This window comes from Ambystoma mexicanum, chromosome 14 (assembly GCF_040938575.1).
Source record: "Ambystoma mexicanum isolate Mex_15411 chromosome 14, UKY_AmexF1_1, whole genome shotgun sequence".
In the NCBI taxonomy this organism is placed as follows: Eukaryota; Metazoa; Chordata; class Amphibia; order Caudata; family Ambystomatidae; genus Ambystoma; species Ambystoma mexicanum.
The window spans coordinates 385,581,996-385,598,730 of NC_090940.1; the positions used below are offsets into that span (position 1 = coordinate 385,581,996).

The 16,735-nt window shown below is 47.3% G+C and overlaps 1 protein-coding gene across 1 annotated transcript in view; it reads left to right on the forward strand.

The window, feature by feature from the left end:
* Positions 1 to 16,735, forward strand: part of INO80 (INO80 complex ATPase subunit) — a 1,945,052-nt gene that overhangs the window by 1,876,521 nt on the left and 51,796 nt on the right. The window contains exon 34 of the mRNA XM_069637507.1: positions 6,883 to 7,042. Within this exon, the coding sequence (XP_069493608.1) occupies positions 6,883 to 7,042 (160 nt within the window). The remainder of the gene's footprint in view (positions 1 to 6,882; positions 7,043 to 16,735) is intronic.

Genomic DNA, 16,735 nt, shown 5'->3' on the forward strand with positions numbered 1-16,735 from the left:
GGCTGGTGGCAGTGGATACTACTTTTTATATTCGACCACAAATATTTTCCTATGGGATTTTCCCATTGTTCGTGGCTACCACTTTTTAATATAGCCTCGAACATAACGCTGGTTTATTAAATTAATATAAAATCACCTGTTGGTAATTTTTGCCGAAACTCGGTTCCAAAATGGCGTTTGCGTTTGCTTCTGTGACTCCAACCCAAGTCGGGCCCTTTATTCCATTTTTTGGCGGGCTTCTCCACAGAAGCCTCCAAAAGTGGTGCCACTCTGTCTGGGTACCACAGAGGGTGTGGGAGGGTGTTTAGGCACCCTGGACTGAGTTGCCTTGGCAACTCAAGTCACACTCTTGTGTGATTGGCCCAAGTGGTGAGCCGCCCGGCTCACCACTTAGCATGTTTGAGTGACCGCTAGGCTGAATGAATGGGGGTTTGCTGCATAAAAGCAGGGCTTTGGGGACTGGAACTTCAGACGTCGCCACAGGACCTAAAGAATCCAAAGAGGGAGAAGCTGAGCCGACCTGCAATGACTACACCACCGGTGGAGCCCTGCTGAACCGTCTCACCACTTTTCCCGACAACAGAAGAGATCTCCAGCCCGGAGAGTCTTCTTCCTTTGACTGGTGGGGATAACCAGTTTGCCCGTCTTTTCGCCTTCCCGTATCCTCTCATGGCCGCCTTGCCTGTGACAAGCACCCCGGCAACCGGGATACCACGGTTTTTCCACTACCGCTAATAAAAGGGTCATACCTTTTAACCGGAGAACTCCGCGGCTGGTTTCTCCCCTGGCAGTGCAACGACATTCAACTTTCCTCCACGTCATGACCATCTCTTCCTCTGGACGACGCTGTGACTTGCACCTGCTGCCAGGAACAACTGCCCCCGCTGGAGGATCCTCTCCACTTTGAAGGTACTGTGTCCGCCTGGCCTCCCTCGCAATGGTCTGTGTGGGGTGACTCTTAAAGCCTCCACTTACCACTTGGGTTGGCCCTAGGCTGGCTAACTGAACTTTTCTGAGCTGACTTAATTCTTTTCTGAACTCCCTGCAAGACTTTTCGAGACTTTTAAGCTGTGTGATCTTGGGCGCATTGGTGCTCTGTTCTCTCTAAGAGGGAGCCTGGCCTCTGAACTTTTTGCTCACAAGTAGACTTGACTTTCCTGCCTTGCTGGGTGCTTCTAAAGTATTGTGTTGTGTGCTTTTGGCCTCGATGAAACGCTGAAATATCTGTGCAGATTTCCCTCACGACATCGTAACAAATTCACGAGACTGCGTTTTAACCTTTATAAGACCGAAGCAGTCTTAATGATGAGGCGCGACCCTGAAACATCAATAATCAATGAAGATATTGCCATAATGCAGTAGAAACCACCAAACATTTGATAATCGAATGCCCAGCTACGAAAGTACAAAGGTCTTTACATTTAGCAAGCCTCGCTCCAATAGATAACAACTTAGAAGAGTGGTGGAGCTACTTAATCACTGGAACAAATACACGGCTGACATGTGCAGTGATAATCTACATGGACTATACTGCCAGAAAGCTGATGAGGTTTGGACAGAACGTAAAAGCAAAAAGTGATGGACTGAAAAGTAAAGTAAAGATGAAATGGAACAGTGTAATAAAAAAGTTTTTTTTTCATAAATTAAACTAAAAATTACAATTAAAAAAAAAAAGTTGTGTGCTTTTCCCAATTTATGATTTTTCCCTCCCTTTTTCTTAACTTATTGGGGTGCCACCTTTAGTTAAGCGCTCACCTCTGTCTGGAAATAAGTGGTGTTAACTAAGACTTGTCTAATAAGGAATAAGGGATGTACATCTAGTAATAGTGAGACTGTGTGTTGAATTTACTTACCTCTTTTGTGCTAGTGTAATTTACAAGTATGTCTTTAAATAAATAATTATATACTTATACATCAAAGCTCTGGTCAGTGTTTACTTGTTCTATTGTGTTCTTTTGATCTATTATGAATACTCTCTATACTGCCTAACTCTTCTTGAGGGAAGTCTGACTGCTCAGCCACAGCTACCAGGTAAATCTGGGTGGTACAGACTGCTACCAATTGGGTTTACTGCCTACCACCTGTACTCCTAAATCTTTTGCAGTGGTCCCTAAGGGAACTGCACAGGTTCCTGCCTAACACCGCTGGATCTACAAAGACATGGGTGGTTTGGGTCTACCATGATCATGAGTGCTCCATATTGGGCTGGGGGAAAGTGGTCCTGGAACTTTTGGATATGTCCATCTGTCTTCTTGATGCCAGTCGTGCGGAGAGTGTAGTTGGGCCTACACCCGAACATAAGCAGCCTCAACCTTCATGCTTGGCTGCTGAGAGGCTGAGGTAAAAGAAGTGGGATTTGTTGGACACTGTCCTATATCTACTCCACTCCAACAGGGTACCTGCCACCAAGTCTGCTTATGCGTGCACTGGAATACGTTTTCATCTTGGTGCAGGGAGAATTGTCTTTTCCTAACTGCCATTCTAGATTTGGTGTTTTCTTTATCTTGGCTTAGCTAGGCGTGCAGATAGTTACTGTGTAGGGGTACCTTGTCGCTATTTCAGTTTTTTTACAGGTCCTGTAAGGGTGCAGAAGTAAGGCTCAGACACAAGTGGCATAGTTTTCGATATAAACTTTTATTAAACAGTAAAAGGGTTGGGAAAATGGCCTCTCTTTCCCTAAAGCTAAGAGGGGGTTTCCCTGCCTCAAAGAAATCCAAGGATAACTCCAGGATGTCAAATAAAATAGCCAGTTACTGTTGTGTTCCAAAAACCCAAATTCTGACCATAACACTAATTACCTAAATCTAATGTCCATGGGTGTTTTTTTCCAAACTAACGTGGTAATCTTGACAACAGAAAAGTTCCCAATGTCTCGGGTGGTCAAAACGACAAAAGAAATGTTCCAAAATGTATTACTCCACATTTAGCTCCTTTCCCCTGGATTCCTTCTGGTTTTACTTTAGGGGCTTGTCTCATCCTTATGTAGTTTTTTTCTTGTGTTATCTCCTTGTGTCTCAGCCCCCTTAACTTCTTGAATGCACTTCACTGTATTAGATTTTCATATCTGTGCAAGTCCCAGATTCGTTCACTGTATTAGATTTTCATATCAGTGCAAGTCCCAGATTCGCAATACTGTACGATACGTGTACTCGCCTGCCAAGCCTATGTTTTCTCCTGATCTGTCTCTTTTTTGTTTCCAGGGTCCCAGACCCTCTTATTCTCAGATTCCTATGTGGGTGCGGTCCCAGATTCGCAATGTTCGGTCGCAATAACTTGGTTTACTCTCCTGCCAAGCATATACTTCCCTCTGTACTGTCTGTTTCTCTCAGGGTCCCAGACCCTCTTATTCTCTGACTTTCATATGGGTGCGGGTCCCATACCCTCTTATCTTGTGTTCTGCAGTTGATCCCCGATTCTTCCAGGACTTGTAGCACCCCTTGGTCTGCCCGCATACCTGTTTGTGTGATTCGTGTCTTCCGAGCACCGGTGCTTTGCTCTGAGTCTCCGGTAGCGTTCAGGTGTTCTCACTGGTTGGCACTGTCTCCACCTGTCTATTCCTCCTCGGGCTGGACCTTCTGTTCCCAGCTGCCTTCCAGTTCCCCTTCTTATTGGCAGTTGCCCCGCCAGTCTCTGCTTCCTTCTTGGGCTACGCTCTTGATTTCCGGTGGCTTGCCGGACTTTGGGACGTCTAGAGATTTGTTTGGATAGCCTTTATAGTATCTCCTCCTTCACTCTAGACTACCTTGGCGCTCCTGTTCGCCTTCTGGCCTCTCCTGTTGCGGTCCCCTGTTCGCTGGGTCGGCATCTCCTGGGTTTCTTAGTCGTAGGATGGCTCTCTCCATTTTGGTCTCTCTCTGATATTTGTATTCCCTTTGACCAATCAAATGCTGTGAGGGACTAGACCGTTCACTCCGGTTCTCTGGAGTGATCTTCATACTCCTCGCCATCATCTTGTTCACAGTACTTGTATTGAAATTATATGGGAAGCAGTTTGTATTTTCAGGGCCACTAGTCAGGTTAAACATACCAGGTTGGTTAACCTTACCAGAAAGGACACTGGCACTGGTTGGGAACAGGGAAGGAGAGTTTGGCTTGAGAAAAGAGTGAGGGTCTAACAAAGCGGTGGTATACCGCTTCCTTTCCCATGTGATCCTCCCTCGGTGTACCACCCCTTGGGGGACTCTTGTACTGTGGATGCACTGCCCTGACTCCATGGGAAATGTCTCCCCCCTAGGGAGGAAGTGACGACACCCACACATTTGTAACAGTAGTTTTTCACTATCCCCACTGTTAAGCAATTCTTGCAGGGTTTGGGTAACCACTTACGTATGCCAGTTTGTTTTTCCGGCATGAAACTTGAATCCTGTGTTAACTTTCTTGATGACAACTCTGTTTGATACCCTTCATTCTTGTACTTTAAGATTGCTGACTCTTGAGGTGACCTTCTTGGTTGCATCACATCCCCTAAGTGGCTGAGTGAGATCCAGGCTTTTTCAATGAAACCTCCATATGTGGTATTCTCTAAGGCGAGAGTGACCATTAGTGAACGTCCTACCTTGCATTTTAAGTTTGCATCAGGGTTCAATCTTTCTCAGAAGATTCATCATCTGGTTTGCTATCCTCATACGTCCAAGGTGAAAGGGGAGGTTTCAATGGATGGATACCAAGCTGCCTCTCAACTACAGTGTCTCTCGGACGGTGAACATCAGAAATGATGACCAACGCTTAGTTTTTTCCCAAAGCAAATTACCCCGTTGTAATTTACCTTTACAACATTACTTCGAATTTCTTTTCAAATTGGAGGTCCCCCACCCATATCCCTCTTCCCTGCGAAAAACAACCCCCTATATGCCCTTATCCTAAAACAAATGTAAAAAATGTAAAAAATTACTTCCCACAAAGTAATGATGTCAAAGTTAATTGCAACCAAGTAATTTACTTCGGTAAAACAATGGTATTTGTTTTATTAGGGTGCTATGATCTGGCTCAGAAAGACATGCTTTTAAGATCTCTGGGCTCATACCACCAGAGGCCTGGCAGCCACTTCTGCCGTTCAAATGGGTATCCCAGTTTTGGACATCTGTTAGGCAGTTATGCCAGCTTCCTGGTACACAGTTGCCAAGGACTACTGCTTGGAGTTCTTGTCTGGGCAATATGTCTGTTTGGTGGCTGGTGCTCCCTGAGCTTTCAGGTCTAAGTGGTCCCTCCTCCAGGATTCTGTACTGCTTTGGGAGTCTTAAGATGAGGAACCTCCGGGAGGAAGGAATCCATGAAGAATAACAAATTACATACCTCTTGCTAATGTTCTTTCTGATGATTAGTCCTTCCTCTAAACAGATTCCTCATCACCCTCACAGCCTACCCCTCATGTTGGATTGCTTGTGCACCTTTTGCTGCTCTGCAGCTACTGTGCGGCTGAGGGTCAGGGAAAAAGTCAGAAAGTATTTCATTGGGCACCAATAACTCCAAAGTGAATTTGTAATTAATGTTTGTTTACAAACGAAATGTTACAAGTAAAATAAAAATTAAATAAATAACTCCATATATACTGCTCCCGACTTCATGTCTCGCGTCATGGGGTGTGTATTGGGGTTGAGCGGAGTGGACTTAAAGCCGATGGTGCACCCTTTTGGCTGAACCAGATTCCGAAGCAACTAGCACTGGAAGATATATATCTAAAATGTGGAAACTGTGGGAGCAAGAACATATCAATACAAAAGAACATAATAGAGGGGTACGTAATTTTTCTTCACCACCTGGGCTAAGGATTCGGTGGCAGGCAAATATTTCAAGCTGCAGCCGAAACGCACAGCAGCTTACATGCCCAGCCAGGCCCCATTATACCTAGTACAAAAGACACTGGATGTGCACATGCGTGCCATCCCCTTCAGTCCCAACGAGCAATCATCAAATTGATACACCAATCTACCCAACATCTTGGGCAGATCTTTAACCCTATAGCCTTGAGAAAGATCCAGCCAGGAGGATTGAAACATGTGTCGGCTGACCTCTCCTAACAACAAGTTAAAACACTTTTGTGACCAAATTCTGGAAAGCACGACTATTAAATCATTAACTATATTTTATCAGTGCATTAATTTTTAGTCAATACACAAGGTTTGGGCAATGCCTCTCCCTCCCATGACCTTGCTGCAGATCAAAAACGTTAACACAGCTTATACCACAAAACTAATCACTCAGTGCTGTTGGAGTTGATTTCAGTCTTTAGTGCCCAATCTCTCATCTACTTAAAATAAGAAAGTTCTGGCAGGAGACTACACCAGGCAGATGCAAGTTGCAAGTGTGTTCATGTGAAAAAGCCCTGGTAGGAAGCATACCAGGCAAGGACAAGTTGAACAATGTGTGTCAAATACATCACTTAAGGAGGTCCTGAGAAGGCTACATCAGGACTAGCAAAAGGCTGTGTTCAAACATATTGAAAAGAAGTGAAAACCTGGCAGAAGTTGTTTTGTGTCCTAGTTGTGTTGTTGATCAAGAGAAACTTAAGAAACTAATATTCTTGGAAGTATTAAACAGAGTGAAGAGAAATCCAGGGAAAGGGGGAACCACCCTCTGGAACATTTTCCCTTTCACCTTTGATTTGAATTTTAGAATGTGAGGGCCAGAATAGTACTTTGGACACTGGAGGTTTTGCTTTGGATATTCTGACATCTGACAGACCCGTAGTTTTGTTTGAGGTAGGGAAACACCTCTTAGTGTAGGGACAGAGAGGCATTTCCCAAACCCCTTTTCTTTTGTCAATAAAAGTTAATGACCAAAACATTCAACCCCCTGTGTCTGCGTCTCATTCCTGGTTCCTCGCAGTAAGCTCCTAGCAATTCTGGGACCTAGCTAATGTTCTTTTATTTCTCTTTATTTTAGATCTCCATCAGCAGTGAGTTGCACATGGGATCCATCCCACCCGACGAGAGCAGCAGTGACATGCTGGTAATCGTGGATGATCCTGCATCATCAGCACCACAGTCCAGAGCCACCAACTCTCCAGCTTCCATCACAGGCTCTGTCTCAGACACAATTAATGGTTAGAACATTCTTGCAATCATCTTACTTTTTGGTTTATTGTGGAAAAGAATTAATTCTCCCACATGGGGTTCTGGCAAGGATTGACATGCTCATGAATATTCCCTGTCAGGCTGGGCAACCTCGGTAAAAAGAAAAAAAAGTTTCACTTTCACCTTGAAAACTGTTTTTCTGCTTTAGGTCATACTGCCCATGGTGGCCATCTTCAGATTTTTACTGCATGCTTCAGTGTTGTGAGTCCTTACGTTGCTCTCCGGGCTATTTGTGCATATGTTTTTTCCATAGGAAATTAACTGATTTTGACTTGTTGTTTTTGACCAAAGACAGCTACCGTTAGCAGGGATCCGCAGCCGGCAAAGATCTTCATCCACTGCGGATTGTCCATCGAAGGTTCGAGAAGGCCCAACCTTGGGCCTACTTTGTACCTTTCGACCATGTGCAAGGAGAAATTGGAGGGCAGGAGCCTGTTCAAACGCTGTGCTAAGGGTGGTTTAAGGCAAGTATTGGTTGAAGATCAACATCATAAATGCTTATATTGCCCGAATCCGGACCATGATGAGGAGGGATGAGAGTTGTGCTGTGGTTTCTCAAAGAAAACCATGCAAGATAGCTACAGCAGGCTGGCAGCATGGCTCAAATCGAGCAAGGGCCCTGACTCAGCCTCCAGGCAGAGTCATGCCTTACCCAGGTCCGGGCGGTCTGAGGAGCGAACTCCGTCCAGGTGGTGGTCGAGATCCTTTGAGGACGTCCTGCCTGCGGGGTTCCAAGAGAAGGCCAAGCTCTGGTTCCGCTGGATGCGCCGTTTCATCATTGAAGGAGAGCGGGTCTGTGAGCGGGTCTGTGAAGGTGTAGTGCCTATAATGGCCACCCCACCTGGGTCCTTACCCCCGAGGCGTGATACAACTGCGGAGGCAGCAGCGAAGGCAGCATGCACCCTGGGGATGGGGAAAGGCGCTGCAACTGCACCGACCTGGAAGCCTCTGGAGTAGGAAAGAGAGGAGGACTAGGCCCCCCGCCCACCTCCCCGCGACAGAACCTCAGCGGGATGTGTACTCACATGCTGTTGCAAAGAAACTGGTGCAGATTTATTCAAGCTCCGATGAGGGCAACGATGATCTGCCTGATGACTACTATACAGCCCATGAAGGAGGGGGAGACTGAGGGCGGTGAGCCTGAGTGTCTTGCGCGCAAGAGGCAGTGCATCAGCCCAGACTCTACACCACTGGTTCCTTTCACCCCTCAACCGAGGGACGTGTCGCTAGATATTCTGACAACACTACACACACTGGTCACACAGATCCAGCAGAGGCTGCCCCCAACACTGGGGCCTGCGACACCAGCAGGACCGTCAGGGGCCTCCGAGGTTGAGCCCTCCTCATCGGAACAGAAAAGTGTAAGGGGGTGGCTGGCCCGCAGCATCACCCTACCTCTCAGCCACCACTGCCACGTCGCAACCTGACTCCACCTGCGGCGTGACAATTACAGGGTACCAGATTCAGCTCCCAGGTACGTAAGATTGCAACCTTCGCCCGACTCAGTGGTCTCGACCGCAGCCAGGAGGCGCTCAGCGAACCCGACGTCCGCATCCATGGTGCCCCTGCACCAGGAGGGGAAGAAACTGTACGCAATGGGCAAGAAAATAATCTATACAGCAGCTTTCACCATCAAGGCAGCTAATTCCCTAGCTATTTTGTCCTGATATTACCGGGAACTATGGTAACCACCTTTTCTGGACTTCCTGCCCAAGGACAAGAAGTTTGAAGCAATGGCCCTGTTGCAGGAGGGGAGGAGTCCTCAGACCATGCCATTACAGTTGCGGTGGAGATCACAGACACAGGATTCTGCCAGATGGGGAACGGCGCGTCCCTTCGTCGACAAGGGTGGTTGAAGGCCACAAACTTCTGCCAGGAAGTTCAGGCTAAGTTGCTGGATATGCCGTTCGACGGTGAAAACCTCTGCGGCAAGAGCATCGACGAGTCTTTGCCAGCCATAAAGTCCGACACAGAGACTGCGTGCTCCCTGGGAAACCTCCAAAATCGTCGGCTGTCATCCTTTTGTTCATCCAGAGGAAAGCCTGGCAGATCCTCCAAGGGATATACTACCCTTTACCGGCATCCTTCCCGCTCCTCCACTGAAGAAGCATACAGGGGTCGCTCTAAGGCTTACTGCAGTGGAGGACCGTGTTGGTGCCGCCCGCAGGGCATAGCCTTGACCCCTAAGCAAGCCTGAACAAGACATTGCCTCGGGCCTCCACTTATGCAACCCAGTAGGAGGCTGGCTGGCGAAGTTCGTCAGCACGTGGAAGAAGATCACCACCGCAGATAGGTGCTGGATGATCTCGAACAGGGGCACACCTTGGATTTTGAACGCAGGTGTTCTCGTATTCCACCGGTGCCTTGACAGGAACAACACAGGCCACAGCTTCTGCAAGAGGTGCATGCCATGTTACAGAAGGGGGCAAAAGAACCCGTTCCCCAGCACCTCTGGGGCTCAGGATTATATTTCAGATACTTTCTGGTTCGAAAGAAGACAGGGGGTTGGAGGTCAATCTTGGATCTGCGTCTTCTCAACAAGTATTTAAGTGCCAGAAGTTCTGGATGGTCACGTTGCACCACATGCTAGGCCAGGCGGAGGAAGGAGTTTTTTGACATTGATGTATCTAGAAGACGCCTACTTCCACATCCCCATTCACAAGAAGCATCGCAAATTCCTACAATTCGTGGTTCAGTGGCGACACTATCAGTTAAAGGTGCTTCCCTTCGGCCTAACATCGGCTCTAAGGGTCTTTACAAAGTGCTTGGCCCCGGTGGCAGTGCATCTTCGTCTGCAGGACATCCACGTATACCCTTACCTGGACGATTGGCTCGTTTGATCATGCTCCCATGCTTTGTCAAGCGAGCACACATCGAGGACGGTAAGTCTGCTGACGGAGTTGTGGTTCTCCATAAACGATCCGAAGTCATTCTTGACGCCATCTCAGAATGCGCTGTTTCTGGATGCCCGGCTCAACACAGTAATGTGTTTGGCATCCCCCTCGGAGGAGAAGGTGGTGGCCATACAGGAAAAAGTACATCGCTTGTCATCAGCGTAGACAGCCCCAGTGCGGCCCATCAAGTTGCTGCTGGGCATGATGTCCTCCTGCATCAGACTCATCTGCCTCTGCAGACTACAGATGAGGCCTCTCCAGGAATTCCTGGATGCGAGGTGGATGCAAGTATCGGGGACCTTTGCAGATAAAATGACCCTCAATGAGGAGTTCCGTCTGGCGATACAGCATCTTGTCCAGGCGACTGTTTCAAGTTCCGCCTTACCAGGAGACCGTCACCACAGACACCTCTCTAGAAAGCTGGGGAGCCCACACCGGGCCGTTCCATTTCAGAGGCCTCTGACAGCCAGAAGAAAAAGGCCTCCACATAAACGTCCTGGAACTTGAGGCCGTATTCTGGGTCTTCAAGTCTTTTTGCCATAGTTTTGGGGCAAGGTGTTGAGGATCTTCACGGACAATACCCCCACCATGTTCTACATCCGGATGCAAGGGTGAACTTGCTCGCCGGCCCTCTCCAAGGAGGTCCAAGATCTGTGGCGCTGGGCCATTCATCAGGACATGTTCCTCGTCTCTTTTCTCCTGGCAGGCGTCAAGAACACCTTTGCAGACTCGCTCAGCAGGGAGCTGCGTTCTTGCCACGAGTGGGAGCTTCGCCAGTGTTAGGGAGAATTCTCTCTTTAGGCTGAATTTCCTAACCTACTGAGTCCCCCAGCAGCTTTGCTGGATTTCTGGAGTTTGTTTTTTTCCTCCTGCCAAGAGTGATACTCTCTTTCTCCCACTCTTGGACATGATTTATGGTATTCCTTTGACTAGTAATGTGTTTTATGGGCTATGGGGTCCTTTACTCCATAGGGTCTCATGTGTTTTTCCTATGTGTGTTACACAGCACCCTCCGTGCAGTAACACAGGGGTGTCATAGTGACACCCCACCATAGACCCCATACCCTGGGACTGACTACTGTCTCCCAGGGCATGTAAAGTCACCATTGGCTTTACTAGTCCCAAATTATTAACAGAAACCAGTACAAACCATCATATTGTGGACGTACTGGTTGGGGCAATTCGATTGGCCCGGGGTCTGTTAGTCGAGGGGGCATGTCTCCGTCCCCCCGAGATCGAGTTTTGGCTGGTGGCAGTGGAAACTACTTTTTATATTCGACTGCGAATATTTTCCTATGGGATTTTCCCATTGTTCGAGGCTATCAACTTTAATTATTTAATTCTCATAGCCTCGAACATACCGCCGGTTTATTTAATTAATATTAATTCTCCGGTTGGTATTTTTTGCCAAGACTCGATTCTAAAATGGCGTTTGTGTTCTCTTCTGTGACTCCAACCCAAATCGAGACCTTTGTTCCACTTTTTGGCAGGCTTCTCCACAGAAGCCTCCAAAAGTGGTGCCACTCTGTCTGGGTACCACAGGGAGTGTGGGAGGGGTTTTAGGCACCCTGGACTGAGTTACCTTGGTAACTGAAGTCCCACTCTTGTGTGACTGGCCCAAGTGGTGAGCCGACCGGCTCACCACTTAGCATGTTTGAGTGACAGCTAGGCTGAGTGAATGGGGGTTTTCTGCATAAAAGCAGGGCTTTGGGGACTGGAACTTCAGAAGTCGCCACAGGACCTGAGAATCCGACGAGGGAGAAGCTGAGCCGACCTACCACGACGTCACCACCGGTGGAGCCCTGCAGAACCGACTCATCACTTCCCGACGACAGAGAAGATCTCCCGGCTGGAGAGGCTTCTTCCCCTGACTGGTGGGCACAACCAGTTTACCTTTCTTTCTTCCCACCCCCAGCCCGGTTTGTGGTCGAACTGCCCGTGCCAAGCACCCCGGCAGCTGGATAGCCACTCACTGAACCGCGAATCACCGGACCACTCCTTGTACCTGAGAAACTCTGCGGCTGGTTTCTTCCCTGGCAGTGCAACGGACTCCTGTCTTCCTCCACAACGAGATCCTCTCTTCCCCCGGACGAAGCACCGACTTGCATCCGCTGCCAGGAACAACTGCCCCGCTGGAGCGTTCTCACCACTTTAAGGTACCGTGTCCGCCAGGCCTCCCTTTCTAAAGATTGCTACAAGGTAATAATAACCCCTTAACCTTCTGGATTGGGCTGGGCGCCTTGACCCTCTAACTGGTCCCTTTCTTTGTCCAACTCCTTTTTGAACCTTTACAAGACTTTCGTGCACTGCAACCGTGTGACCTTGGACACATTTCGTTTGGATCCTCTGAACGTGGGTCCAGCCTCTTGAACTCTAACTTCACGGTTTTACTTTGCCTTCCTCTCTTGTTATGCTCTGGTAAAAGTGTTGGGATCTGTTTCAACTTGTTCTCTGCTCTTCTCTCCCTTTTTAAAACAAACTATTAGAGTGCCATCTACGTTAAGCGCTCACCGCTGTCTGAAAATAAGTGGAGCTTTACTTAAGACTTGTCTAATATTCTTTTAAGGGAGTGTATATCTTTTAGTGACCGTGTTTTTGAATTGCTTACTATTAGTGCTTGTGTGTTTTTCTAGATGTGGTTTTAAATAAATAATTATATCACTTTTACACCAAGCCCTGGTCAGTGTTTACTTGTTCTACTGTGTTCTCTTGACCTATTGTGAATACTCTGCATACTGCCTAACTCTTCTTGAGGGAAGTCTGACTGCTCAGCCACAGCTACCAAGTGAATCTGTGTGGTACAGACTGCCACCAAGTGGGTTTACTGCCAAACACCTGTAGTCCTAAATCTTTTGCAGTGGTCCCAGAGGGAACTGCACAGGTTTTTGCCTAACAGCCGGGACCAGGTGGACCTTCTGTTCAGAAGTTCACAAGCAGGTTCCCTCAGCTGAGGAACATGGGGGGGTGGGGAGGTGCATTCTCTTTCCCATGGGAGGATCTGTTCCTGTACGCTTTCCCTCCTGCTACGTGTGATCAAAACACTGGGACAATGCCACTGCAGGATGATACTCATCGCCCCGGTGTGGCCGCGACAAATCTGGTGCCCGGACCTGCATCGTTTGTCAGTGGCCCCATCCATCAGGCTGCCGCTGCTCCCGGTCCTTCTCACCAGAGAGGGTGGGGCGATTCTTCACCATGACCCGCAGTCGCTGAACCTAAAGCTATTTGAAAAAGATAAAGGCATGGCTCCTGCCGCCCAAGAGTTTGGACGTTCTGTGTTAGCTGCGACATGTATGGACATTCTGGCCAAGGCCAGACCCTCATCAGCGTTGACGTGCTACGGCCATAAGTGGAAGCGCTTCGCTGTGTGGTGCCAGCCTCAAAAGATTACCCCTCTGCATGTCACAGCCCTGCAGCTCCTACCATACTTGCTTTCCTTGGCCAAGGTGCATCTCGCCGCCAAATCCCGTTACACCAGGTTTCCGGATAGGCCTTCTCTGTGGTCGCACAGACTCTTCAAGGAGTTCCTCAAGGTGCTCTTCAGGACTTTTTCCACTGGTGATGGCTCCTGTCCCAGCTTGGGAGCTCAATATGGTCCTGACTAAGGTCATGGGGGCGCCCTTTCAGCCTATGCATCAAACCCCACTCAGGTTTCTCTTGTGGGAAGACAGCCTTCCTCGTGGCTATCACCTCCACCAAGCGAGTCGCGGAGATCCAGGCCCTGTCTTGCAAGCAGACTTACTTGTATTTCCACACTTCAAGGGTTGTACTGCGTACACCCCCCATCTTTATGCTGAAGGTACCGTCCGAATTCCACCTCAACGAACCTTTGGTTTTACCTGTCTTCTTCCCAAATCCATCGTCGCCAGCAGAGAGGACCTTGCATTTGCTGGACGTTGCTCGTGCCTTGAAGTTCTACGTGGCACGTACGAAGAATTTTCGTAAGACTTCTCAGTTGTTCATCAACTTTGGACCTGTTAATCACAGAAAGGCTTTGTTGAAGACTTCCATCTCCATGTGGCTCTCTGGCTGCATCATGCACTGTCATCGGGTGGCTAACAGGGTATAACGTCCTTTCATCGCCCGGCTGTATAACGTCTGACTTTTCATCGAGGATAAAATTACGAAAAAGTTCATCAAATTTCTGGGGCTGGGGGCAGATAAGGGATTGAGGGTGTCGGGAATAGTTAAAAATAGGTGGTGGAGGGAGGGTTGGGGGAATTAAATTAAAAATAAATCAAACATTTACATAATTTTCTCCTCGTTTAAATGGCAGACATTGTAAAGCCTAACGATGAAAGAACATAGAACCGGCTAACAGACCTCTGCCGGGCCAACTCAGAGCCCACTCCACCAGAGCCTTTGCTGCAACAACAGAGTTTCTCTCTGGGGTGCCCCTGCTCGACATCTGCAGAGCTGCTACGGGGTCCACTCAGACCTGCGCAAGGTTCTACTGTGTCGACAGGGATTCCAGGGAGGAGTGCCGGGTCGGCCAAGCGGTGCTATGCAACCTGTTCACTTGAGGCGAGTCTGTTCTGGGGGTAAGTGTTACACTTCTGTTGAGCCTTGCCATCTCCTGTGGTTGTGTATTGTACTGCTATGTAATCATATTCATGAGCATGTGAATCCATGCCAGACCCCATTCTGGAGAAGGTTTAAGTTTCTTACCTGTAACTCTTCTTCTCAAGGATGGGTCTGGCATGGATTCACATGCAAACCCTCCCTCCTTGCCCTCTGTGGCTCTTCTTGGTTCCTACTGTCACTTTACGTGCTTACCAAATCTGAAGATGCCCACCAGTGGTGGAACTTAGAGAGAGGACTGTCATTCAATGGGGGCAGTATGACCCAAAGGACAGTGATTGATTTAGATGAGTAAACAGATTTCAAGCTGAGCGAGGTATATTCATGAGCATGTGAATCAATTCCAGACCCATGCTGGAGAACAAGAGTTACAGGTAAGTAAGTAACTTAAACCTTTTGTGACACAAAATGATGTAATCGTGAATGAATTGACGCTTGCTATTTGTGCTTGTGAAACCTGCTTGAAGTCCAATGATAGTACTTTGCAGAATCTATTCTCCAAGAAGATTCAAACACTTGTGCTCGCAGTTGACAAAATTAATTTTGCTTTTGTCGGTACTGACTAGAGACATTGCTTCTCTGTCTATGCTTCTTCGTGAGTTAATACACATTTCTCTCTAGTTTTGAACTTGTTTTTGAAATACTGCATTTTTATTTTTTCGTTCCAGCTGGCAGGAGCAATCCATCTGTTTTCCCTTTACCCCTCCCCTCGTCTTTGCCCCTGCCTTTTACGTACTTGTATGGTGGAAGGTAAAATGGAAGTCCCCCATCTATGAATTTACTGCCAACATTCTAATGTCAGCATGGTATCTTAGAAATCCTTTCTATTTAGGTCTTATGTCACATTTCTTTTTGATCTATTCAACTTTTAGTTGACATTTGCCAGGATTTTGAAGAGATCGGTAGACAACAGTTCTGGGACGTCCACTAATGACTGCCATTGCATTTCTACTGGATACCTTTCTCTTAGTTTCTCCATCTTTTGAACCGGCTCCAAGTAAATACTAGATATGGAAATCTGACCATGGCAAGTGGGGGATTGCAAGTTTGGTTTGATTGTCATTGTAATAGTGGCACAAGTTGGCTGGAAGTAACTTCCTAACTATATAACCTCTTATCTCAGTCCTGTTTCATTGCATCATACAATTCACTTTGAAAACTTGCATTAAACATTGTATACTTTTACCATATTTTTGCTCTCCTGACATTGTCATGTTAAGTCTTAGGATACTAGCCTTGAAACCTAGCAAGCATTGCTAACAGCAAATGTCAATCATCTATCCAAACCAGCCTTGGTGTTTGAGATATGTGGGTTCAGGCTGTGAGTATGATACCTGTGCATTGTGCCAAACCAGGTTTCCCAATTGGGCATTCACCTACCCTTTAAGTTATTGCCTGCACTGAAAAGTTTCACAGAGGGATAGCAGTTGTCAATCACTACTTTTCAGCCTGGCCATGAAATGCTCTGCAATACTAATCCTCAATACTGATTCCCACAACTTCATAGCCAAAAAATAAGAGACATATATGTAGGTCTCTTCCAATTAGCATGGTGTCTTCTTTGAAGCACTGCTTCCAACTCCCTTTCTAAGACGCGACACAGCAGGACACTTACCTTGGAATCCTGTGAAGCGCTCCTAAAGATTACAACATGTGCCCACATTGTCAAAGCTACATTGAGACCTACATAAAGCTACAAAAGAAAGTACATTTTCCCCCAACATCCTTCTCTCCTGGAGAGTTCTAGGAGTTTATGCAGAGCAACTGTCTTGTTTGTAAATGTCTATTCATTATTGATGGACACATCAAGCAGTTTTGGGTACATTCCATGCGGATGCTCTCGGCGGGGCAAAAGGGACAATTTATGAAAATGAACCAACCCTAGAAATGATGGACTCAATTTATTCAGAGTAGGGGATTCCCCAAGCCAATCTGTTTACGCAAAGTATTCCCTGTTAATTTTGTTCATGACCTATTTCTTCCTAGGTCATCTCTGGGAGATACACTGAATGCAGTTACCCTTTTGTATGTGCCTTCCATCCTATTCCACAAGTTCCACTTGTCCTGAGATAGTTACAGCAACAGAAGATCACTGTGATCCTTGTGGCCGGACTGGACAGTTCTGCCTCCTTGGAATCAACTGTGTGAAGAGACAAATCGGAGCAAGTGAATGGATACATTTCTCTT